The sequence below is a fragment of the Trichosurus vulpecula genome, chromosome 3, assembly GCF_011100635.1.
Source record: "Trichosurus vulpecula isolate mTriVul1 chromosome 3, mTriVul1.pri, whole genome shotgun sequence".
NCBI classification, from domain to species: Eukaryota; Metazoa; Chordata; class Mammalia; order Diprotodontia; family Phalangeridae; genus Trichosurus; species Trichosurus vulpecula.
In genome coordinates this window covers 195,241,387-195,268,040 of record NC_050575.1, presented here as the reverse complement: position 1 = coordinate 195,268,040, position 26,654 = coordinate 195,241,387, and the positions used below count along the sequence as shown (strand labels likewise).

At 39.9% G+C, this 26,654-nt stretch overlaps 1 protein-coding gene across 1 annotated transcript in view; it reads right to left on the bottom strand.

Moving 5' to 3' along the window:
* Positions 1-5,466: 5,466 nt before the first annotated feature.
* BCAS1 (brain enriched myelin associated protein 1) overlaps positions 5,467-26,654 on the bottom strand; it is a 141,685-nt gene continuing 120,497 nt past the window's right edge. Inside the window, exons 11-13 of the mRNA XM_036750916.1 lie at positions 25,279-25,344; positions 15,706-15,975; positions 5,467-5,884 (exon numbers count right to left, since the gene is read on the bottom strand). Of these exons, the coding sequence (XP_036606811.1) occupies positions 5,810-5,884; positions 15,706-15,975; positions 25,279-25,344 (411 nt within the window). The 3' untranslated portion in view covers positions 5,467-5,809. The remainder of the gene's footprint in view (positions 5,885-15,705; positions 15,976-25,278; positions 25,345-26,654) is intronic.

Sequence of the window (26,654 nt, the reverse complement as noted above, 5' to 3'; positions counted from 1 at the left end):
TACTGGTATTCTGTAATTTTATATGCCTTCTAAGCAGGGATTCTTAATCTGGAGTCTGTGAACTTGTCTTTTAAAAATATTTTTATAACTATTCTGTCGTTCAGTTGTTTTTCAGCCGAGTCTGACTCTTCATGGCCCTATTTGGGGTTTCCTTGGCAAACATATGGGAGTGGTTTGCCATTTCCTTCTGCAGCTCATTCTGCAGATGAGGAAACTGAGGCAAACAGGGATAAGTGACTTGCCCAGGGTCACATAGCTAGTAAGTATCTGAGGCAGTATTTGAATTCAGGAAGATGCATCTTCTTAACTCTAGGCCTGGCAGCTCTATGCACTGTGCTACCTAACTGCCCAATTATATTTATATTGATAACTATATTTCAATACAATTAGTTCTTTGTAATCCCGTGCATTTTAATAATAATAATGGCTAACATTTACATAGAATTTACTATGTACCAGGCTCTTCCCAATTATTATCTCATCTGATCCTCATGCCAGTCCTGAGCAGTAAGTGCTATTATTATCCCTGTTTAACAGAGGAAGAAACTGATGCAGACAGAGATTAAATGACTTGCCTAGGTACCCACAGCTAGGGTCTGAGGCTCCTTTAGAACTCAGGTCTTCCTGACTCCAAAGAGTTCAATCTACTGCACCATCAGCTGTCTTTTGTGTGTTTAATAGCATTATTCTGAGAATGGATCCATAAGCTTTAATAGACTGCCAGATGGGTCCATGACCCAAAAAAGAATGAAAGTTCATCCTCTAGAGAATCTAGCTCTTGCTGTGTGCTGTGTAGAGGTATTCAGGGGATATTAGTCTTTCACACTCGTAGAGAAATGTAAATATCATTAGTGTCATCTCAGAGGGCTGGATTTGCAGACCTGGATCAGAATCTTCTGCTCCGCACTTCTTGTGCATGTGACCTGGGACAAATCTCTTCGCTTCTATGTGCCTCAGTTTTCTCATCTGTAAAATTGGACCAGATATCCCATAAGGGTACTTCCATCAATAGATCTATGATCCTATGATTGTCATGACAGCATAACCATACTTCACAAGGATGATCATGTATCATCTGAGGGACACTTTCCCACCAGGTGGAGAAAACAACATGAAGGTTGAATGTTGGGGACTGGGGCTTAGAGGACTAACCGGGACGTCTACTTTCTTTATGTCCCACGTAATCAATGGTATTCCTTTGAAAAGTGTCTAGTAAATTCAATAAATGCCCCAATATTAACCTCCTCCTGGCCAGTCCTGTTTCAGCATCAGATTAAAACAATGGCACACAGTTCCTGCCCATAGAATGTACAACCCCAGATGTTGGGGCTCCCTCGTGTGGTTGGCTGTTGAATTCTTCAAGGACAGGAAACTTCTGGGAGGAATTGTAAACATTACATTTTGCAAATGGAGGACTTGGGTCCATTTTGTAGAAGAGCTTTTTTTCTTCTTCAACCTCTCCAATTACAGGAAAGCCCTAATTAAAGTCTTAATTAAAAGAGATAAAGGATACAATTAAGTACATCCAAGGTCATACTGATTCCTATTTCCATTTAATGGTACCGATGGCAACTTTTGATAAGCAGTCTTAAAGGGCCCAAGTTTGGGAAGCATGCTGAGTGGGTCTCCGTTGAAAAGAGCCAAGAAGGGCAGAAAGGGTTAACCTCTTGAGGGAAGTCAGTGTTGACCAATTTATGCAAAGGGTAGATACCAAACTCCCTTGTAGGTTAGAGCTGATAATCTGAATTACAAAGGCAAGCAGCCTGCTTTGTTGTTGTGTTTTATTCCTAATGGAATCTAATTTTCAGTGGCATTTTATTTAGGTGATAGAGGAGGAAAAATTTTAATCACTCAGAAACCTGGGTTGATTCACTGTTGGAACTGGGTGGGGATGGAGCATTGACGAGGAGAGGGGAGAGTAACAGAAAGTGTTACTGGCTCATTAAAACCAAACCCTTGTAATTGTTGCTGCAAACTACCTTTCTAGTCCCAATAGTGTTAGTGAGTTAATAAAATTGAAATCACTTCTCCCCCTCCCCCTCCCCCACCCCCCAGTCTTGGTAGCTGATTCCTTTTTTTATGTAGAGAATCATTTTGGGACTATTTGACACAGGAAATTACATTGTCATTTCCAGGTTATATAAATCTAAGGCGAGTTACCTTGCCCCCAATCAGAGTTGGGAAGAGATCAGATACTGGTCTCTGGTAGTTTAATGAGACCCTGGTGCATCTGGACAGTTTTCAAAGGAGGACAATTCAGTTAATGTGTGTTTTCATATTGGGATAATTTGTTTAAAGTATAAGGAAGAGGTAAAACAAAACCAAATAAAACAAAACCCAGTATGCACCACAGAACTCAACAAGAAATTCACTTTTTAAAAAAAAAATTTATTTTAATGTCTAAATCCCCCTTAACGAGGAGAACACATGGCAGCAGGGCTCAAAACAACTTAACTGTTGAATGAGTTCTTTTATAGAGAAGAGTCAATAAATCACTGTCAGTTGGAAAGAGCAATTTTTAGGTCATGGTGGCCATTTCAGCTCAGTGTCTGGGAAGGCTACTTCTTGCTGACATTGGAGAAGATACAATTCTTCCTTCAATGTAAAAATGATACCTTCCCCCTCCCCCTTCTTTTCTTTGTTTTCTTACTCTTTCTGGGTGTTCTCTGTCAATTCTCTCTCTTTAGCTCTCTCTCTCTCTCTCTCTCTCTCTCTCTCTCTCTCTCTCTCTCCTCTCTCTCCTTTCTCTCTCTCTTTCAACTCTCTGCCTCTTACCTTTTGCCTTTTTGTGTATATCTTTATCCTTTCTGTTATTTTTTCATCTCTTTGCATTTTTTCTCTCCCCCCACCCTCTCTCTAGCTCTCTGATCGCCGCTCTCTGTCTCTTGTTTTTTTTCTCAGTTCCTTTGTTTCATCCTCTCTGTATCTCTAACTTGGTCTCTGTTTTTCTCTATTTATTTATGTTTATCTCTCTCTGCCTCTCGGTTTCCTTCTCTTGGTCTCTTATCTCTCTTTGTGTCTCTCTGTCTCTTTGTACACCTTCCAGATTCTTCTCCTCTGTTTTTTATCTCTTGGTCAATCTGTCCATCTTTTGTTTCTCTTCTTATATCTTTGTCTTTCTAGTCTCTTCTCCATCTTAAAACTTTGTTCTCTTTATTCTGATCCAGGGGAATTTTTCAGGGCTGCATATTTTGGGGGAAACTCCACTGTTCTGGTGAATGTGTCCTATGATCTGAAAGCAGCCCTTATAAAAGTATTCTCCCAACCTCACATTGCCACAGTTTCAAATCCAGTTTTTCCATTTATTTCCAAGACCTATGTTGTCAACCTTCAGTGGATGGAAACTGCCTCATGGGTGATGAAGTCCCTGCCCTCTTCTGGTGAAGTTGAATTTAAGATCTCGACATAAACAAAACAAAAACAAAACCAAAAACAACTTTTCCCTTTGGTCCCAGCTATGCCTTTTAAAGGGAAAATAAAAACAAGCCATCTAAGAAATATCCAGACTTTTGCTTGCCCGGGGGAAAAAAAAAACCAACACCCACCCACATAAAGCAAAGATACTTTGCCATCCTCTCTGAGGGAAGGAGGAGCTAAGGATCCATTTTAAGGTAAAATGCCTTCTCTGAGTGGCTGTGGCTCTGGGGGCTCAGGCTGTGACCGTGGTAGTTTTTCCCCTGGTTACACAGCAATCAAATCTAAAAACAGGGAAGGAGATTATCTGTGTAAGTCAGGGCTCTGCCAACACTAACCATTATTTCATACGCATTAGTGGCTCCGTGGCAGAAGGTCACTTGCAATCACTCTGTCTGTTTCTTATCCTTTCTGCCAGGGGACTTTTCTGATCCAAGCAACAAACCCCTTTGGCTAGTGAGGTGAGACGGGCAAATTACACCATTGCTACTCTCAATTTGCTGAATAACCCCTGCCTCCCCACCCCCCCAGCAAAACAAAGCCTGATAAGGCAACCCCCTAGTGTTTGGAGCTAACAGGGGAGTCAGTGGCCACTGTTTCTTTGATTCTTTCAACAGACTTATGTAGGCAAAATATACTCCCTCCCCTTCCTCTCCACTCCTTCTTTCACTCTCCCTAATAGATCCTTGCCTGGTTTGTGCCAAGACAAACATTCCGATGGGATGTAGAAGAGTCAGATTGTGGCAAATTAGCTCTGGGCATGGAGAAAAGATTAGAAGCCCTGAGCCCCATCAGCAAGCAAAAGGATCCAATCTCCTTTTTTAGCTCGGACTGGGTCCAGTGTATCTACACCACTGGCTGAAAGCCTGGGAGTTGGCCAACTTGAGTCAGTGCCTTCTACCTGCACAGCCTACTGGAACAAGAGCCCACGTCCTTATCGACTATTCCGAGCACAGTTTTCAATTGTCATTTTGCCAGCTTTAAAGATTCCATCTGCCTTCCGGGCAGACACTTTCCTGTGCTCAATGCCTGGGTTAAGAGAGGATAACCCATGCTTATTTCAAAGCAATGGTTTAGAGAAGGGGAGGGGGAAGGAAAGAGACCAAAGGGGAAATGGGGGATGCGGGGAAGTGGGGAATCTCTGGGTGACAAAAAGACATTTTAGACAGTAGGTGAATAGAGGAAATCTGTTTTAGTTCAAAATTAAAGATACTTTGGAAGGAAAAAAAAGTATTTTTAAAAAATTAAATCAGAAGAGAAAGCCATAGTATATACAATTATGTAAATAATCTATTACCTTGAATTCCCTCATGTTAGATTCATGATACTATTTGCTGTTCTGTACAGGTGTTAAAAATAACCACAGGTATTTGAATCTTCAGTAAACTTTATTAAGCTGGGTTAGGGGAAAGAGATTGGTAAAAGAGACAGAATCTTGATAATACGCAGATTTTTCATTAGGAAATTACAGACAAGACTCTGGACAAGTGTCAGACAAAACAGATGAAGGCTTCTCAGGAATCTGAAAAACATTAATAATGTAAGACTGCAGATACAGAATTGGTGTTAGTAGCACAGTGTTTGCAAATGGAGACCCTGGCTCCCCCTGGTGTTGCATGGTAACTTTGCAGCTTTTTTAAAAGTTGCTATCTCAAAACCGTGTCCCCAAACCGTGCCAAAAAAAAACAACAAAAAACCCAACAAAACCCAAAACAAAACAAAAAAAGAAAAAAACAAAACAAAACACAATACCCTTGTTTTTCCAAATCATTTCAGGCCCTCTTCATTCAGCCTTTACGATCTCATCATTTTCATTTACCTTTCAAGGACCTATTTGAAAAATACCTTTCAATCATTCCTTCTTTAGATCCAAGAAATCTGAAAACTGGTGATACCTCCACCTTCAACAGGTTACAACTACTTAGTTTCCTCTGTGAAATGCATACTGAAACAAATCTAGGTTTTATAGTTCCTTTCAAGTTTTGAGGTCAAGCATTTGTTAATTACAAAAGCTTAATTTTCTCAGTGTACATTAATTATTATGCAATTGACTTTTTTTTTGCAATGGCTGCCATTTTTATAACTTCATACCTTATCTAGAATAATTGCCCCTCATCCCACCCCTCCACATTACTGACTTCTTTTTAGTTACAATACTACATACACTTTGCTTCAGGATGACCTTTACAGTTATTGATTGGCATATAATGGACCAGATATGTAAATAATACACCTCAATGTACACCAGCTGTTGCTTTTATCTATAGGCAGGGGTCTCAATTGATGACAGCAGTGGTGGAAAAGAGGAAGAGGGATGTGGGGTAGGAAAAAGTCAGCGTGACTGTGGGAGAACATGTTGTGAGCAGGGATTCTTCAATAGCTCTGTTGGTATTTATTACTTAGATTTCCCAATTGGCCCGATAGACACAGGATCTGTTTGCACTTCTGCGTCAGACATCCGTTTTGGTCCCTGGAGAACAATATGAAAAGGCTGAATCATTTTGAAGAGCAATAGATTTTGATTCTCACGTTAGCATAAAAGTCTGTTGGCCCTATTTTCCTTCTCTCCAGCCTGATCCCTTTCCCCCTCTCCCCTTCCAAGCATTGTTCTTTGCTACAGGTGTCTCAGCAATCTTAGCTAAAGGCAGCCGACATAGTCTGGGGGCAGTTGAGTTGAAATATCACCATAACATTGCCTTTCTGAGAAAGGTATGTAATCTCACCCCATGAATGACACCCATGAAAGGAAACTCCCCTCGTTTTACAGATGAGGAAACCAAGGACCAACTGGAGATCTGATTTGTCTAATGTTGTACTTGTTGGTTGGCAAAGCAAGGACTCCTGGATTCTAATCCTTGGCTCTATGGAGAGCTGGCTCTAAGACCATGAGATTTAGAGCTGGAAGAAACTTTTAAAATCACATAGTTCTAAGCTCTCATTTTAAAGATGAAGATTCTGAGGATCAGAGGGCTTAAGTGACTCATCCTTGTCTCCTTGCTCTAATTCTCCAGGCTGCACCTCTGACTCTCTCTCACTCCTAACTTGCTAGGTATTTCTCTGTAATGCCCCACATATGTAAATAGTTGTCTCCCCAGATAAAATCGAAATTCCTTCAGGACAGACTCTTGGCATCACCAGCACCCAGCACGGTTCCTGGGACAGATTACTTATTGAGCGTTTATAGATTGGTTGATGCCACTTCTGATGCTTTCTACCAGTTTTCTAGCTCATTATTCCCTCCAACATCTCCCTCTAGTATCTGCCCCTGGCAGGCCCCTGTTAAAATGAGTAAAGCCATAGTGTAAGAATGATTTTAAGCAAACACTTCTTTGAAATTAAACCATACAGAGAAGCAAACAGTCCATCCCCACCCCAACTCCTAACCCTCAGCTTAGATTCATGGAATGGAATGAAAGAACTAATCCAAATGTCTAATTTTACAGATGGGGAAACTGAGACATAGAAGGAAAAAGTGACTTGCCGGTGGAAAAACAGTGGGTTAATGGCAGAGCTGAAATTCAAGTCCAGGATTCCTGACTGTCAGTCAACTTACTATACAGGCTTGTTTCTTGTTCTTTAGCAAACCTAATTGATTATACCCTGGGCAAGTTAAGACATTTCCCTCTAAATGTCCTGTGGCTTACTAATGTTAACTGACTCTAAATCTCACAAACTTTGCAAAAACAAGCCAGTCACTTGAGGTTCACACAGACATCTGAACACCCCCACATCAATCAAAGGACTGCAGGAGCTAGATGCTTAGCTGGCTTTCTGAATTTATGAACTTGGTGGTGTGCCCTGTACCCAGAAAAACAATGGAGAGCAAAGTATGGCCTAAAAGGTTGAAAGGGAGTCACCAAAGCATCTCAGATTGGTTCTGCCAAAATAATGACTCACATTTAAAGTTTAAAAAGAACTTCTTAATTTATGGGATAAGTAATAGATGTATTATTAGCATCTTCATTTTTGAGGTTCATACTAATGAACGTCAGAATCCAGATTCAAACCCAAACTTCCTTACTCCCAATCCAACAAATTTTCCATTATGTCATTGAGCTTCAAAGAGTTGACTTCAGCTTCTCCCCCTACTAAGTAGGTATGTTTTTATAAACCAAACCCAAAGCATTGACAGACAATGGACTTTGTGGAAAATGGAGGCCCAAGGGGAGCAATGTATTTTTAGCTTAGCTACATAGGTGAAGCAAGTAGTCTCCCTTCCCGCTAAAAATATTCCCCATTCTTACTTTCTCCCTTAGACAAGAACAAAATAAGATTTCACGATTACTCTTTTGATGAGTAAGGCATTGTTTCCAGAAGGTCCCTACTGAAATGTACATTATGTGGGTTTAGCAATCTGTACATTGGCATCTGTTTATAGCATCAGTAGATTAGCTAGTTGCCATCTAGAAGAGAGCACAGATCATAGGGAATGGGACGGACAATAATCCAGATAAGAGATGGAAAAAATCTGGAGTTCAAGACAAGGTTCAGGTAAAATGCAACCATAAAGGTCTCCAAGCATTGAATACCTCATAAGGAATATACCAAAGGAAAAAAAAATGGAGGCAGGGGAGGGAAGGATACCTGGAGACAGGCATGCTGAAGAATAGTAACAATGATAATATTATTGTCATAATATTAATCCTTTGCAAAGTGTGAAAAAGTTTCTCTGATTGAATTGGAAAGGGAGTTTAGCATTGGCTGGTAGAAGAACAGTCACTTCCCTGGTGGATTTTCAAAAAACTAAGCTTTGCCACTCTGAAACATCGGAGGCAAGCAGAAGCTTTGTGGACTGTGACCCACAAAAGAATTTTTTTCCCCTCCTCTCTGGCACCCCACACTTCTGGCCATGCTGTCTTATTGCAATGCTCTTCACCCAGTGGGAGCCACTGCATCATGCAGGGAGCAGAGACAGAAAAATTTGGGGCCAAGAATCAGCTTTAAGAAGTGCAGCTGGCAGTAGAGGAGAGAGTCAACTATGGCTTCATGACAAAACTAGCCTGGCCTAGGAGATTTGACCTAAGGACAGAAGGAGGAGACCTTGGGAGTACAGCTGAGCAACCCATGCGGTGGAGAGATATCTGGAAGGATCATGGTGAGGATACCACGAGAAAGGAAAGAACATTGGAGGAAGCTAGGTGGTACAGTGGCTAGAGTGCTGGACCTGAGTTCCATTCCTGCCTCATACACTTACTATGTGACCCTGGGTAAGTCACTTAACTTATATTTGCCTCAGTTTCCTCATATATAATAAAAGACACAATAATTCCTACCTTCTGAGGTTGTTGTGAAGATAAAAAGAAGCATTTGTAAAGTGCTTTGCAAACCTTAAATTTCTATATAAATGCTAGCTATTGAGGCGGCCAGGTAACAGTGGATAGAATGCTGTTCCTGGAGTCAGGATGATCTGAGAGCAAATGTGACTTCAAACACTTACTAGCTGCGTGACCCTGGGTAAGTCACTTAACTTCAGTCTGCCTCAGTTTCCCCAACTGTAAAAATGGGGTTGATATCGGTAGTACCTATTTTCCAGGGTGTTGTGAGGATCAAATAAGGTAATGTTTGTAAAGTACTTAGCACAGTGCCCAGTAGATTGTAGACACAATAGCTTATTCCCTTCCCATTTGTACCCTCCAGTACAAGAATTATGAATCGCTATAGCTACATGTGATCCCTAAGTGTGTGCCTCACTACCAATGTATTGTCTGTTACCACTCTTCCCATCAACTTTGTATTTGTAGAAGAGTAAGTTCCAGGTTTGTGGGGGGAAGAATGTTTTATGGCTACTGTTTTTACTGTGATATCTTAGTAAATACCTTTTTCTTTGAGCTAATTGTGTCTATTGACTAGCTGACTATTAAAGGTGGTTGGGGCTTGTGAGCTATATATGAGTACCCATAGAGTACCCTAGAAACTGTAAGGTGGTTGGGGCTTGTGAGCTATATATGAGTACCCATAGAGTACCCTAGAAACTGTAAGAGTAGGATCAACCCTGTGAATGCTGAGCTGGAAAGATAACCCAGAGGGGTCACTAAATATGCTATGTGAATTGATCTCTCCAATAGCCTTGTGAAATGGGTAGTGTAAATATTATCTCCATTTTAAAGATGAAACTCAGAGAGGTTGTGCCCAAGGTCACACAGCAAATGAGCGATGGAGTTGGGATTCAAACCCATGATAAATTTTACCTACTGTAAAATTTTGCTGAAGACTTTTTCCATCTGTCAGGACATGGGTATTCCTGCTCAGTGACAAGATACATGGAGTTTTTGGTACATTTATAATTCTCCCAATCCCCTGTGGTTCTCGCACTGCCCTTTAGGGCATCTGGCAGGATGAATTCAATAATCACCTAAGTGAAAATATCAGAGTCTGCCATTTCAACAGACTTCCAGATCATTGGTATCTCCAGACAGTTATCCATTCCATACACCATGACCTAGACTTCACAGTCAAGACATGAACAACAGGCACACAACATGTTATTAAGTTTAGTTGCCTGCAGCTGACATCATTAACAAACAACTGAGAAAATTTTAATGAGGGTTTATCTTTGCTTTCAAAATTGGAGGGGTGGAGTTTGGGGTCAGGGGCCTGAATGAGATGAGAGAAAATGCAAATAGGACTGAGTCACCCAGGATTGCTTGGTCATATTAAAGCAAGGGTAAATCACACCTTTTGAAGGATGAGCAGTCATGGTTTTCCAAAAGGAAGCATGTTGTTTGGCACAGAGACCTCTCTCCTTGCTCATTATCCAAGGAAGACATTACAAGAATAACACGGCATTCCAGCTGCCTTCCAAGGCTCCAGGGCCAATTTTCATACTTTCTTGCTTGGACCCGGGCAGTTCTATTTGCTTTCCCAACTCTACTGTCTTGAGAGAAAGCAACTGCAGCTTGATGAGACATTTGTCATGCCAAAGGGAGAACATCCCTGACAAATGGAAAGTTTCTCCTATCTGCCAGGATGGGTCATTAGTCAGAAAATTTGACTTTGAGTCTTGGCTCCACTAAATGCTGATCACTTTCCCTTTCTAAGCTCCAGGGTTTTATTCCTTAAAATGAAGGAGTTGGACTACATGATCCCTAAAATCCTTCTCAGTTGTAACATTTTATGCCCTAAGGGCCCCTTTTAGTTTTGATGTTCATTGCTCTATGTTCAAAGTTCCCTTTCACTCTGAACATTCCATGTTCTAAGACCCCTTCCAGCTCGAACATTCTATAGTCTAAGGTTCTTTCTAGCTCTATTATTCTATATTTTCAGGTCCCTTCCAACTCTGACATTCTATGTCATAAGGCCCCTTCTACTTCTAACATTAAATACCCTAAGGTTTCTTGTAGCTCTGACATTCTATGTTCTGCATCCCTTTTGTTCTTTGAAGTGTCTTTATTCCTTTGCCACTTCCTCTTTCCAGAGATCCTATTGTCTTACGATAGGGTACGGGATCAGAAGTAATCAGTTACCTGAGTCTACTGTTATTTTCTTGGTTTGGGAAAAATGAGGGACCCCTCAGTTCTGGGGTTTCCTGCCAACATAACATGGAAAACTTTAGGAAAGGAAGAACATCCATCTCTTGGCTTGGTTACAGTTTTATCAGAATACCAGAGATTGTCCTGCAGCCCAATCATCTCTAATATCACCAGATTAAACTTCCCACAGTTTTTTTGGTGTGTGTGTGTGTGTGTGTGTGTGTGTGTGTGTGTGTGTGAGAGAGAGAGAGAGAGAGAGAGAGAGAGAGAGAGAGAGAGAGATAGAGATAATAGCAGTGATCTCAGTATTAATCCTTCACATGGGCATAGAATTTCTTGAATTTTCAAAGTACTTTTACATTATTCTATTTGAGCATTAGGGAAAACCCCTAAGATAATCAGGGTAAGTATTATTGTGCCCATTTTACAGATGAGAAAGTTGAGGCACAGAAGAGGTCACATGATTTCATAGTCACACAGCTAGTTAGTGGTAGAGCTGGGACCAGAATCCAATTCTCTTCACTCCCTTCCACGTGCTCTTTCCACTAGAGCAGTAGAGATCAATGTGGAGCAGGCATTTTTCACCTGGGGTCCATTAACTTTTTTTTTTAATTTGATAACTCTGTTTTAGTAAAATTGATTTCCTCATTCTACTTATTGCATTTAAAACCTTATTCTGAGAAGGCCTCCATAGGCTTCACCGGACTGCAGGGGGCCCAACACACAAAAAGAGTTAAGAAACCCTGCTATAGAGAGTAGACAAGATCATAAAAACTCCCTATAACCCGAGCATGGCTTGGAATTGATGTAATGCTCTTTCCAAGGAGGTTAATAACTGTCCTCACTGGGAGGACATGTTTAGTCCCTAATTATTTTATTATTTCAAGTGTATCCTTAACCAGACAATAATTCTTGGAAAAAAGGGACCAGGTCTTAGAATACTTTTGTACCCTCTATAATACTCAATATAGTCCTCATCGTAGATGCTCAAGAAATATTTGCACATAGTGGCTCCAAGCTGGGCTGGGGCTCCTTGGTCTGTGGGTGGCTATGTATATTTTTTAAAATAAAGGCTGGGATGAGAAACCTGCTATGAACATTCTCATTGGGCCTAATGGGAGGAGTGGTGGTCCGGGGGATTGGTTGTGAGATTTGCATCATACTCTATCTTGTGTCATACTTATTAGAGAATCCATTATTCATATCCTCTCATTTTATATTTATAAATTCCTTGGGATCAGGGGCCATGCTGTTTTTAATCTGTGTCACTAATCCTGAACACATTGCCTTGTACAAGGCAAGTTTGTAATATTGGAAGATTTTTTGTTTTTATTTGTTTGTTTGTCTTTTTATTGGGGGGTGGGGGGGCTGGGTAGACATAATAGCTGTCCCTAAATATTTGCAGGGCTGTCATGTACAAGAGGAATTAGACACATTCTACTTGGCCCCAATGTCTGTATGTAGCAGAGAAGCAGCAGATCTAGGCTGCATGTAAATTCTAAAAATTAGAATTATCAAAAAAGTGTTGATTGAATTACCTTGGGGAATGTTCTCCTTAGAGCTTTTCAAGCAAAAGAATGGATGACCACTTGTTGGGTGACATGAGATAATAGATTAAAAGTTGGAGGGCACATTAGAAGTCATCTGAGGCATGGACAGGTAAAGTGACTGGCCTAAGGTCACAGAGGTTAAATAAGTGGAAAGGCCAAGATTTAGACTCAGGCCTTTATAACTCCATTCCAAATACTTTTTCCATAGGAATGAACTTTCTCACAACACATTGAGATGGAATTCTTGGTCTAGTTCAGGTTGGTCTAAATAGCCTGCAGTGTCCCTTCCCACTCAGAGGCTGTGTAATTCTGTGAAACATCGACTTGACTTGATTGGAGGACCAGGGGGACATTGCTATAATTCCATTTTATGTCTAACTCAGTCCCATCACTCAGACTTTCGGGATGTTGTTATGAACTTCCAGCGTACCATGTTCCCTAAGAGCTCAGCATCCTTAACCAGTGATTGATGATAGAATCACAGGATTTCAGTGCCGGAAATCTGTGACCATCACAATTCATGTTCTTTCAAATTTCTAAAGCCTTTGTGCACCATATCTCATCTGATCCTTGCAACAATCCTATAAAGTAAGGTATTGAATATATTCTCTTTATTTTACAGAGTCGGAAACTGAGGCTCTCAGAGATTAAGTGATTGATCCATGGTCACACAGGTAATAAGTAAGAAGAACTGGAATTCAAAAACAAGATCTGTATTGACTCCAATTAAAGCATTATTTCCACTGCACCATGTTTTCTCTCTGAGGCAGATTCTAACTGTGTCATTGTCTCTGTCCTCTGCCTCTCCATCAATTTATAGACAAGGAGGAAGGAAGGAGTTCTGAGCAAAGGCCAAGTGGCTTTCTATCTCCCCAAGGTCATGTAATAAGTTAGTGGCCAAGCTCTGATAAGAATCCGGAGTGTCTAATGCCACAGTCCCAACCAAACACTGAACAATGAACCCAGCTTATTGTTAACCAAGAACAACATGCCACTGTCTCCCTGGGCCTGCTTCCGAACAACACGGCACACAGACACTCTCTGCTGGGTTGGGGCTAGCTCCAGCTAGACTGTGGGTGGCTGCATTTTAAAAATGAAGGCCATGGAGAGAGAACTGACTGTCCTCATTGTGCTCAATTGGAGGAGTGGTGGTCCAGGGACTGAGCTGCCAAGTGTCCAGGTCCTCTGTAAGGGAAGGCGATTGAATGGTCTATTTCAGCAGGATAAAGGAATAGAAAAGTCATGGAGGGGCAGCATATAGTAGAAAGGATTTAGAACCATGGGATAATAGTCCAGCTGTGGCATTTACTAACTCTGAATCTGTATACAAGTCTTTGAACTTTTCTAAGCCTCAGTTCCTCATAATAATAAATAATAAGTATTTATATAGCACTTGAAAAATTTGCAAAGTAAATATTTTCATATTTGATCCTAATAACAACCCTGGGGGGTAGGTGCTAGTATTATCCCTATTTTATACGTGAAAGAAATTGATGCAGGCAGAGGTTAAGTGACTTGCCTAGGATCACACACCTAGTAAGTGTCTGAGGCCAAATTTGAACTGAGGCCTTCCTAACTCCAGGTCCAGTGCTCTATCCACGGCCCCACCTAGCTGCCCATCTATAAAGCAGAGATAATAATTACCTGCACTAACTCCCTCAAAGGTTAATTGTGAAGCAAATGTATTAAAAAAATAAAATCTGTATAAATGTGGCCTAATATTTTGGATGGGCCATCATTTGAAACCCATGTTCCCAGCTCCCTTACATGGGGCCTGAAGTTCCCACTGTGGAATTGTTCCTTTGAGTTAAAGCCCAGTGGTATGTTGGAGCCAGCTCAAATTGGCTTGGAGAACCAATTGTTAAATTTTCAGCGTGAGCATTTATACCTCAGAAATCAAAAATAAGGGCTTGATTTAATATTCTGTTGATTGTCTAGACTTAAGAAAATTTTAATTTTGGAGAACATTTTAATATTTGGAAAAAAATTAATAATGAAGATTAAACTTAAAAACCTGTTGAATGTACTTTTTTTTTTTTGGTGGAGGGGGGAGCTGATTGTTAAAAATTTACCAGCCCATCTCAGGTTGAGGTATTTTCTCCAAGATGGGGTGACACACTTGTATGTTACAATTCACCAAAAGCTTACATTAGATAATCAGCTGAGAGTAGGAGTTGGTGGGGGGATGGAACATAACCTAGGTCAACTGTGATTGGAGTGGGTGAGTGGGAGGCAGTAGTTAGGAGACATGGCTGAGATTTGGGTAATATCTGCAAAGAGTGGAACTCTTTTGTGGGGCTGTGGTTGGATACTATGGGGACAACCTGAGAGTGGTAGAGTTTTTGGAGGATGTGAGTAGTAAGAGGAAGTGAGAAGAGGGAGTGATTGAGGGGAGGAGTAAAGGTCACTGAATCCCAAACTGAAAGAGGTCACCAGAGGAGAGAGTGAAGAGGTCACTAGATGAATGACTGATGAAGTCACCAGATGATGGAGCAAGGAGAACACCACAGGCAAAGATGGGGAGGTTTTCAGAGGGAAGGAATGAGAAGGTCACGGGAGAGGAAAGTGAAGAGAATGCCAGAGGAGGAAGCTTGGATGTCACTCCAGAATGGAATGGATAGAGGACAAAGAACTCTCTGCTTATTGCAGGTGACGTTGAGATGGTTTCCCTAACCTAGAGCAGCTCATCAGCCTGGGCTGCCTTCAGGACTTCAATAAACCATGGCCTCTGGGTTTAAGCAGCCTGAGTATTGAGGGAGAACATGCCTGCACTGCCCCTAGAAGCTGACTCACAGATTGAGGAGATGGATTTTTTTTTTTGGTCTAGAATTTTTGATTTCCTTGTTGTAGGAAATTCTCTCTGCCAGTGACTATCTCAAGTATTCTGTAACATAAGGGAGTTGCCCAGGGCACTGAGAGGATAAGGGACTTGTCTAGGGTCACACAGCCAGTATGTGCAAGAGGAAGGATTTCAACTCGAGACTTCCTGCCTCTAAGTCAATTCATTACTCCCTTGGCCCAACAGACTCAAATTATAGTGCAAAGAATACTGACTCTGGAATCAGAGAACAGGGATTCAATAACCAAAATCCTCTCCCAAAGCTTCTAATCAACATCCCACAGAGGTTCTTTCTTGGGCCTCAGTTTCCCATTCTGCAAAATTATGGGGTTAGACTAGATGGCTTCTGAAGTCTTTTCCAGCCCTGGATCTATGATCTTAGGAAGAAATGAACTGAAGCAAAAGGATAGGAAGGAAAAATAAATACACGTACAAGGCCTTTAAAGAAGCCTCCCAAAGACTGTCGCTTCTCTGGCCTCTTCAGAGGGCTTTCCTTGGAGTCCCCTCCATTCTGCATGGAATTCTTCTCGGCTCCTCGGCGATCAGGGGAGTTCACTTGTTCGGTGGCATCCTTTTTGTTTCCTTTCTGCTTATTCAGATCAGCCGTGGGCTTCTTGTCCTTTGAAGCTTCCTTGTTCTTCTGCCCAGGCCCTGCTGGTTCGGTTTCAGGGGGCGTGACAGCCTTTTCTGTGGAGTCTGAGGTCTAAAGCAAACAAAACTTATTTTTAGCACCCATTTTAATGAGCAAGTGAAAAAAAAAACCAAACAGGCCAACACATGCACCCAAAAACCACCTGTCAGAGCATTTTTCTAATTAAATTTACCTGCACAGAATCAAAATATGATTGTAACTATTCCCATTTTCATCATGGTGTTTTTGGATGGCCTTCATTTCCCCTAAAACCCTATGTTGAAGCTGTGATTTCACAGAAGGCAGTATTTAAGGAGAAGGGAAGGGGCATAAGAAGAAAGCCTACACAGAATTGAAATAGGTGAGCAAGATTCTCAGATTCCCCGCCCTGGTCATCCACTGCATCCTTGCAAACACATAGGCTGAAGCCACAGCACCCTAAGAAGTAGAGCGATCTTTAGAAGCCACAAGCTGCCAGATCCCTGTTACTAAAAAGCACAGGCAGCTATAAACTGCAGAGTCCCCAGTGCAGAACAGCCTTTGACCCTTAAAATAGAAGACAGTGAAACCCAATAGTTTACCATCAGGTAGGAAAAATAAACCAACCAAATTAAGTAGAGTACTTCAAGCTCAGAGGACAGAAGGCAGAGAAGCAATGGCGGCTCCCTCTGGAGCTCTGATAAAGGTCACAACTCACATTTCTAGAAATGTTTAAGGTTCACAAAGCCCTTTCCTTACAATAGTGTGGTGGGAAAGACATAAAATTCCAGTTTTATAGATGAGGATTACTGAAACCCTCAGTGAGAGGTTGAGGGACTTAGCCATGGTCATAAAACCTGTCACATCAGACACTGGACTTGAACCCAGATCCATTAGGATGTAAGCTTCTTGAGGGCACCAACTATGTTTTGACTCTTTTTGTATCCCAAGTGCTTAGCACATCTCTAACTCAGGCACTTAATAAATGTTTATTGAATTGCATCTTCTGATTCTGAATCTAGCATTCTTTCAAGTAGACCAACTGTCCCTAAATTGCCAATCTATTTCCCTGGGGCTCTGAGAACACCCTTTCCCAGGATATTAAAAAGGCCGCAATTTTCAAATATTTTGTAAGATTTAGAGCTGAAAAAGACCGTCTTAGATCAACTGCAATGATCTAGTAGAATACAAATTCCTAGAGGGTGGGACATTTTCCTTTTTTTTTTTTTGTCAGAACCTACCACGGGTCCTTACACACAACAGGTGTTTAATATATGTTCATTGAGTTGTGTCTAGTCCATTCCTCTCATTTTACTGAGAAGGAAACGGAGATTATAAAAGGGGAATCGATTTGCCCAACTGCTAAAGGTCATTAGACTTTAAGTAATTTAGCTGATATTAGACCCAGGTTCTCTGATGCTAAATCCCCTCTTTTTATCAAACCATTGCTGCCTCTTGGTACCACAGCTGTTATTTTTTACTTCTTCAGGATTTGATAGATTTAAATCCCAGGTTTAATTACCTATAAACTAAAAGTTTACATTGGAAAGTTTTCATTTGGAAGGGAAAAAAAGGTAATCTGACTTGTTTTTTGCTCAGGCCTGCCAACTCTCATCTTTTTTTCCTCCCAGCTCTCTCCTCTTTCCTGCCTTCCAACTCTTCTGCAACTTACTGTATTAGAGAGTTACTTGGGGCATTGAGAGGCAAAATGACAGAGCCAGGATGATGATGAGGATAGTAGCATTTAGATAGCACTTTAAAGTTCGCAAAGCAGTTTACACGTTATCTCATTCAATCCCCACAATGACCCTGGGAGGTAGCTGCTATTATTATCTGCACTTTACAGATAAGGAAACTGAAGCAAAGAGAGGTTAAGGGACATGTGCAGGGTCCACAGCTAGTAAGTGTCTGCGTCAGGATTTGAACTCAGGTCTTCCTGACTCTCAAGGCTGACTTGAGCCCAGGTCTTCCTGGTTCAGAGGCCAGGTCTCTAGGAGCTATGCAGAACTACCATTTAAGTTAGATTTGAGTCTTAAAAACTTTATTTTAAAGAAAGATTAGTTAACTTTCAGAAACAAATTGGTTGCATCCGAATCCTTAGGACAAGGCAGGAAATTTCACATTAAATGTATGAGATTAAACTGGTTTGTCCAGTCTTGCCTAATACTTTATCTCAAAATACATTGTGATCATGTTCCACTGTGGTGAATACACCTGAGATGACAGCCTCACACAAGCTAATACTACCACTGGGTATTCCAGTGTGAGTCTGTTTCAGTTCTTAAGTTTTTCATGAGATCACCAGGCTTCAAGAAACAATCTCAAAGGAAAAGCATTCTCATGTCATTGCCCTGAAAACACCAAGTGATATCATGCCAGAAAAGTCAAACCACTGGACAGCAGGTCATGTTTGGTCTCATGCCAAGGAGCAGACACTAGTCAGCCTTTAGCTCATAGTCTCAACTTAATGCTCAGAGACAAGAACAAATGCTCGGGAATTCCAGAGGTGATAATAATAACAGCTAATTTATAGTGTTTGTTATGTGGCAGGCACCACACTAAATGCTTTATAATTATTACCTCGTGTGACCCTCACAACAACCCTTGGAAGTAGGTGCTATTATTATCCCTGTTTTACAGATGAGGAAACTGAGGCACACAGAGATTAAGTGACTTGCCCAGGGACACACAACTAGTACCTAGTACATATCAGAGGCTGGATTCTAACTCAAGTATTCCTGATTCCAGGCTCAACACTCTATTCACTGCATCACCAGCTTTTTTTTTTTAAATTGACCCACGTTTTAGTTGGCATTTGGCAAGTACAGAGTCTGATGGAAAACACTACAAACAGTCTTCTGGAAAATGAAGACTGACAACGCCCCAGGAAAGTGAACAAAGAGGATTTCATATCACCAGCTATTAGAATAAATTGGATCAGAATAACTAGATTTGATCTTATCACTACCATCACCTCTCACACACGTCCTGTTGGCCTTCTAACTTTAGAGGTACTATAATTATTGGTGAAGAAACATCCACCAAAGGATTCTGGACCCAGGGTTTCATTACAAAGATTTTTCTTCTCCTGATTGAAGAAAAGATTTTCAATTTTCCATGATAGGATAATTGGGGTTATTTGTATCAAGTAATCTAGAATGAGCTGGAAATAAGGTGGAAAATGGGGAATGGGGTGTAACACAGATAAAAACCACCCCATTTTGGGAAGAAAATAAACTTTCCATATTAAAAAGAACCAATCATTCTGGGGAACAATTTGGAGCTATTCCTAAAGGGCTCTAAAACTCTGCATACCCTCTGACTCAGCAATACCACTGCTAGGTGTATACCCCAACAAGATCAAAGCTATTTATAGCAACTCTTTTTATGGTAGCAAAGAATTGGAAACCGAGGGAATGCCTATGAAGTGGGCTATGTCTGAACAAGTTATGGTATATGAATCTGATGGAATACTATTGTGCTATAAGAACTGATAAAGGAAATGGTTTCAGAAAAACTCAAGAAGACATGTGAATTGATGCAAAGTGAAGCAAGCAGAACCAGAACAATGCACAGTAATAGCAATATTGCAATGATAATCAACAGACTTAGCAACTCTGATCAATACATTGGTCCCCAACAATTCCAAAGGACTCATGATGAAAAATGCTGTCCACCTCTAGAGAGAGGACTGATGGATTCTCATTGTAGATACATTTTTTTTCTTTTTCTTGCTTTCCCCACTTCCCTGAAATATTCCTAATATGAAATGTGTTTTACACGACTTCATGTGCATAATGGATATAAAATTTCTTTCCTTCTCAATATCTGGGAGAGGGAAATAGAGAATTTGGAACTGAAAACAAAAATAAAATGCATGTGAAAATACCTATTTCCTTGCAATCAAGGAAATATAGTAAATGATCCTAGTGGTAAAAATCAATCAATAGTATCCAGTTGCTAATTGTTTTGATTCCCACCAGAGTAATATGATTTTTCTCTGATTGGCAAAATAAAGGACATCTTAACATTCTTCTTGGATGTGAAAATTGAGTATTTGTTAAGTAATTGTCAGCAAACTATCCCAAAGATGATCTTTACAGATTCTTTTGGTAGCTCTGACCTTAGGATACTATGATTCGAATTCTATCTTCTCTGATACCTTTGTGGTAAAGCTAGCTGAATAGCCATGGAGTATGGTTTTCCCAGGTAAATCACCTTTTGGGTGACTTGCCTGAATGTTTTCAAGACGGTGGGGTTCGTTGCAGCATAGTGGCCTCAGATAACCTGGGTTCGAAATTGGATAAGTTAGTTTAACTCCATGGGCCTCAGATAGCTTTTCTATAAAGTAGAAGTTGTTCCAGAAGATCTCTCAAAGTCCTTTCTAGCTTTGAATCTATTATCTTAGATGATTGTTCACTGCTTGCCATTTAGGGGAGCACTACCTAATGGGTATAATTGTGTCCCCATTTCGCATGTAGAACAGTTGAGGCATTAATTGGTTAAGTGGACTTCCTATCCAGACTACAGATGAATCAGTGAAAGGTGGTCATACTCTTCCCATTAATAGAAGTATTATGTCTTGCTCCATACAGAATAATGATAATTACTGACATTTATAGAGTGATTTAAGGTTTGTAAACTGGGTGATACAAAATATCCTCAATTCAGAAACAGAATAGGATAGGAAGAAGGAAATTTTGTAAAGTTAGGCAGACAGTGTATTCGCCAGCCAGTTTCAAAAGTTTTTAAATGCTGAACACAACTAATCCTAAAACTCCTGTTGTTTTTTTTTTTCTTTTTAACAAAATAAAGTAACCAGAGTCAGTCATCTTTGAGTTTGAGACAGAGTCTCATTATACAAACAGAAAGAGGCATTTTACCAGTCATTTAACCTTTGAGAGGACAAGAAACAGGAAGAGAAACAAAATGTCTGTGTCTTCCTGTAAAATAAGCACATGCATCCTGAATTCTGTCACTTTGCTCGGAGTTGCTGAAGTTCATGTTCTTTTCAATCAGTTTAATTAGCAAATCTCTACTGACCCTTAGAATAGTATTGATAATTCTCTAAAGTGGCTTAAATTAATCTCTGTTGTGAGATTTTCAAAGGTGTTTACTTAGTTATTTAATGATGGAAATGACTTTGTTGTGCAAATTAATCATCTTCCTCAACCTCAGCTGGCCTTTGGGAGAGAGGATGTTGTTGTTCAGTCCTTGCAGGAGCAGCGACTATTTGAGACCCCATTTGAAGTTTTCTTGGCAGAGATACTGGAGTGGTTTGCTATTTCCTTTTCCAGCTCATTTTACAGATGAGGAAACTGAGGCAAACAGGGTTAAATGACTTGCCCAGGATCACACAGCCAGTATGTATCTGAGGCTGGATTTGAATTCATTTGTCTTCCTGACTCTGGGCCCAACACTCTGTGCCCTATGGCGCCACCTAGCTGTCACTGGGAGAGAGAGGATAATCATTGCTTTAAAAGAAATGAAGTATCCTTTGCAGCTAGTTCAGGTTGAAGAATTATCCATAATGTAGCATGAGAAGTACCAGCGGCTGAAAAGGCTGATGTGGACTTTGGGAGGTTCCAGCAGAGAAGGTGTTCTAAACCCGACAGGGGTCAGTGAATTTAGATGGGAAAAATTACATCTTTATTTCAATATAATTAGTTTTCTTTGTAATTCCCCCCACTTAATAGTATTTTATTTTTTCCAGTTATATGTAAAGATAGTTTTTAACACTCACTTTTATGTGATTTTGAATTTCAAATTTTTTTCTCCTTCTTTCTCCTTTCCCCTCCCCAAGACAGCAAGCAATCTGATATAGGCTATATATGTATAATCATATTAAACATATTTCCACATTAGTCATGTTGTGAAAGAAGAATCATAACAAAAGGGAAAACCACAAGAAAAAAAGAGAAAATAATATCCTTCAATCTGCATTCAGATTCTGTAGTTCTTTCTTAGGATGTGGATTGCATTTTCTATCACGAGTCTTTTGGAATGGTCTTGGATCATTGCATTGCTGAGAAATCTATCAAAGTCAGTCATTGAACAATGTTGCTGTTACTGTTTACAGTGTTCTCCTGGTTCCACTCATTTCACTCAGCATCAGTTCATATCAGTCTTCCCAGGTTTTTCTGAAGTCCACCTGCTCATTATTTCTTGTAGCACAATAGTATTCCATTACAGAAATACCACAACTTGTTCAGCCATTCCCCAATTCCTGGGCATCCCCTCAATTTCCAGTTCTTTGCCACTGCACAAAGAGCTGCTATAAATATTTTTGTACATGAGGATCCTTTTCCTTGATCTCTTTGGGATACAGCCCTAGAAGTGGTATTGGTGGATCAAATGGTTTGCACAGTTTTATAGCCCTTTGGTCTCCTTTCTAATTCTTTAGGCATTTAAAAACATTATTTGAGAACAGACTTCCACAGACTGCAAAACAGGGAAGAAGGAGTCCATGATTCCCAACCCATTCAGTGGGAAGATTGAATCTAATATTTTAAAAATAGTTTTCTTTTCAAATATGTATAGTGACAGGAACTATCCTATCAAAAACCAACATTGCTAGGGAACTAGGCATGTTTAGCCTGGAGAAGAGAAGATTGGGGGCAGGGAAAGTCATGATAGCTGTCTGAAAGGATTTGTAGAAGAGTCATTGAACTTGTTCTTGACCATAAAGGGCAGAACTAAGAGCAATGGGAGGAAGCTGTGATGAGGCAAATCTAAGCTTGATACAAGGAAAAATTCTCTAACGATGAATCATCCCCTAGTGAAATGGGCTGCCTCAAGAAGGTAACAAGAATTTATTAAATAATTACTGTATGCCAGACACTGGGCTAAGTGCTTTACAAATATCTCATTTGAGCACAACAATCCTGGGAGGTAGGTGCTGTTATTATCATTTTACAATTGAGGAAACTGAGGCAGACAGAAGTCAAGTGACTTGCCCATGGTCACATAGCTCATGAGTGTCTGAGGCTGGATTTGAATTCAGGAGTTCCTCATTCCAGGCCCAGCACTCTTATCTGTCACCTAGCTGCTTCAGGCGGGAGTGTATTTCCCCTACTAGAAGTCTTTAAGCAAAGGTTGGAGAACCACTTGTCAAGAGTCTTGTAGAATTGCCTTTTTTTTTTTTTTTTTTTTTTTTAGGAAGGGGTTAGAATGGATAGCCTCTGGGGTCTCTTCCAACTTTGAGATTCTGTGATTCTGCTTTAAGAATGATTTCTTAGTTATTTAGAAATGATTTACTTGCCCTAATAATTGGATGCAAATGATACTTTTGAAATGCTCTGAAAGTAATTTGTTTTCTTATAACTGAAAATCTTTCCCTTGAGATTATATTTATACTCATAATTTGCTTAGGAAATTTTTTTTCATAGACTGTACAAAAGAAAACATCCAGCTGGCTTCCCAAATTATAACGAATTCTGAATAATAATGTTACAATGAGCAAAAACTTTACCTTAAAGTTCTTTAATTTAATTTATATCTATTTTATATTGATTTTAACTTATATGGGGGGGGAAATTAAATATAAACTAGATATATTTAATTTAATTTATTTTCGGGGGAGGGAAAGTTAGGATAGAGCACCCAAGTTCAAATCTGGCCTCAGACATTTACATGCTGTGTGACCCTGGGCAAGTCATTTAACCCTGCTTGCCTTAGTTTCCTCATTTGTAATATGAGCTGGAAAAAGAAATGGCAAATCATTCCAGTATCTTTGCCAAGAAAACCCCAAACAGGGTCACAAAGAGTCAGACACAACTGAACCAACTGAACAAAAACAATAACATATTAGGGGGAAGGGAACAAACACTTATGAAGTACCTACTGTGTGACAGGCATGGTGCTTTACAAATATCTCATTTGATCATCACAATAACCCTGTGAAGAGGTGCTATTATTATCCCCATTTTATAGATGAAGAAACTGAAGCAGACAGACATCTGAGGCTGAATTTGAACACAGATCTTCCTGACTCCAGGCCTAGCACCTAGTCTAATTATGAATTGAAAGTTATGTGTAGCAGCATTCAAAGAAAATTCTTTTTGGTTTATGCTGCTCTCTGTAGTCTACTGCAGCTGTACACCAAAGCGCTGTCTTCTCTCATTCCTTTGACTGTGTTGACCTTTTTCTACACTTACCAATAGCACTTACAGTCTTCAAGTCATTGTTTCCTAAGGCTTAGTTTTGTCTCCCTGATTCGATTATAAATTCTCAATTGGGGAATGGCTGAACAAGTTGTGGTACATGATTGTGATGGAATACTATTGTGCTATAAGAAATGATGAGCAGGATGGTCTCAGAAAAACCTGGAAAGATTTACATGAACTGATGCAAAGTGGAGTGAGCAGAACCACACCATTGTACACAAGTAACGGCAATGTCGTAAGGATGATCAGTTGTGAATGACTTAGCTATTCTCAGCAATACAAAGATCCAAGATAATTCTAAAGGACCTATTATGAAAAATGCTTTCTACCTCCAGGGACAGAAATGATGGAATCTGAATACAGATCAAAATATAATGTCATTTTACCTTCTTTCTTTTTCTTTTTTCTTTTTTTTGGTCTGTGTTTTCATTTGGAACTATGTTTTATGTGACTGAACATGTGTAACCTTTATCAAATTGCTTGTCTTCTCAATGATGGGGGAGGCGAAGAAGGGTGGAAGAAAATTTGGAACTCAAAAAATTGTCAGAAATAAAGGTTAATTGTTTTTGCATGTAGATGGGAAAAATAAAATATTAAAATAGATTATAAATTCTTTGAGAATGGAATATAGTGGTGATACTTGATTCTCCATAGTGTCTCATCGGGTACATGGGTATTCAGTAAATACTTGTCAATGAGAGGTGCCAGGATAGTGTGGGAAGAACACTATAGATTTGGAGCCAAAAGACTTGGGTTAGAATATGGAATCTGCTCCCTCCTCCTGGTATGATCTTAGACAAGACCCTTGATCTTAGTCTCAGTTTCCTTGTTTGTAGACAGAGGAGTTAGGACTAGTTCAGGAGTTACTAACATTTTTTCGTGTGATGAACCCCTTTGACAATCTGGTGAAGCCAATGGAGCCCCTCTCAGAGTAGCATTTTTAAAACCATAAAACAGAAAATATAGGATTGCAAAGGATATCAATTATATTGAAATAGAACCATCAAAATATTTTAAAAAGAAGAATCAAATGTACAGACCCCCAGGTGAAGAACTCCTGGCCTAGATTAACTCAGTTATTTTTCCAGATCTAAAATCTTACATTTCCTATTACCAAGATCATGCGACTTGAAAACAATGATTGAAAATAATCTTCAGCTAAGCCCACCACCATAGTTCATTGGATTGAAAATAATCTTCACCTGAGCCTGCACCAAACCAATTTACTTACTTGACCATCAGAGTCTTTCCCATTGACTTCTTCTGAACTGGTGAAGTCTCCAGCACCTCTTATTGACTAAAACAACAAATAGTTATTGACCTTTTGGCTACCACAAGTACACTAATATTGAGAAAGGGAGGGAATATCTAGAAGCTTAGCTCTAGTTCCTTGGTCTGTTTTTGAGCTGAGAGAAAGTAAAAGTCAGGGGAAAACATGTATTATTAATGAGATGTACTGATATTCATGTCATCTGTAAAGATAGCTCAATTAATTTCTCTAGTCTAGCCCTTTCTGTACACAACATATAAAATAAAAATATACCTGTATAGATCGCTACCACTGAAGTCTTTTTTTGGTAAGCAATAGAAATAAATAGAGATCAGCTATTCTTTGACCATGAACATAGTTTCGCTGACCCGTGATCATTACCTTTGTATTATTTTTTTCAGTAGTCTTGTCTATTTTACTGCCATAACACCACTTCTCCCTCTGTCCTATTTTCTAATCTCCTTCCAATGGCCTATTATAGCATCCAAATTGATCTCCCTGTTTCCAGTAGCTCCCCTCAGCATGCTTGACCATAATCACTTATGCTCAAGGATTGTGAATGGCTCCCTATTTCCTCTGTTATAAGATGCAGTCACCTTTGCCTGCCATTTAAGTCTCTGTACAATCTGGCACTAACTTATCTTTCCAGACTGATTTTACATCACTCCCCTTCACAAACTCTATTCAAGCCAAACTAGACTACTTGTTGTTGCCAGAATCTTCCACGCTTTCTTATAAATGGCCTTCCACACCTGTAACACACTCCTTCCTCATTACTGCCTCTCAGAATCTGTATCTTCCTTCCAGGATGGGCTCAGGCACCTACTATCTCATCTATTAACACTTCTCTGATCCCTGCCTCCCTGTTACTAGTGTTATTCCTGTGCTCAATTTACCTTGTAGTCTTATATTTACTCATCCTTAGATAGGTTCAGCTTTCGGATCTATAACCTTGAGCTCATTAGTATCTCAACAGACTGATTGAACTGACCAGAGAGACTGATAAATGCTCTTTAAATATATTTTGTCCTTGATAATCTACTTCTTTTCAGAACAGGTTTTTGATTAAATGTCTAAGAAGTTTGGTAAGAAAGCATATACTTTATTTTTTGTATTTTTTATTTTTAGAAAGTATATACTTTTGAACTAGCTACACAATAGATTAATGTCTTAGCAGAATTACATAGAAGTCCCCATATGGGGACCTTGTTCATAACAAGTGGATACCCCAGTGATTAACCTTCTTTTATTTCAGAGTGGTGAGGGACAGCATACAGGTGTCAATCATTTTTCCAACGGAAGATGAAGTGAGAGTAAAGTAGAACTGGAGGCAAGAA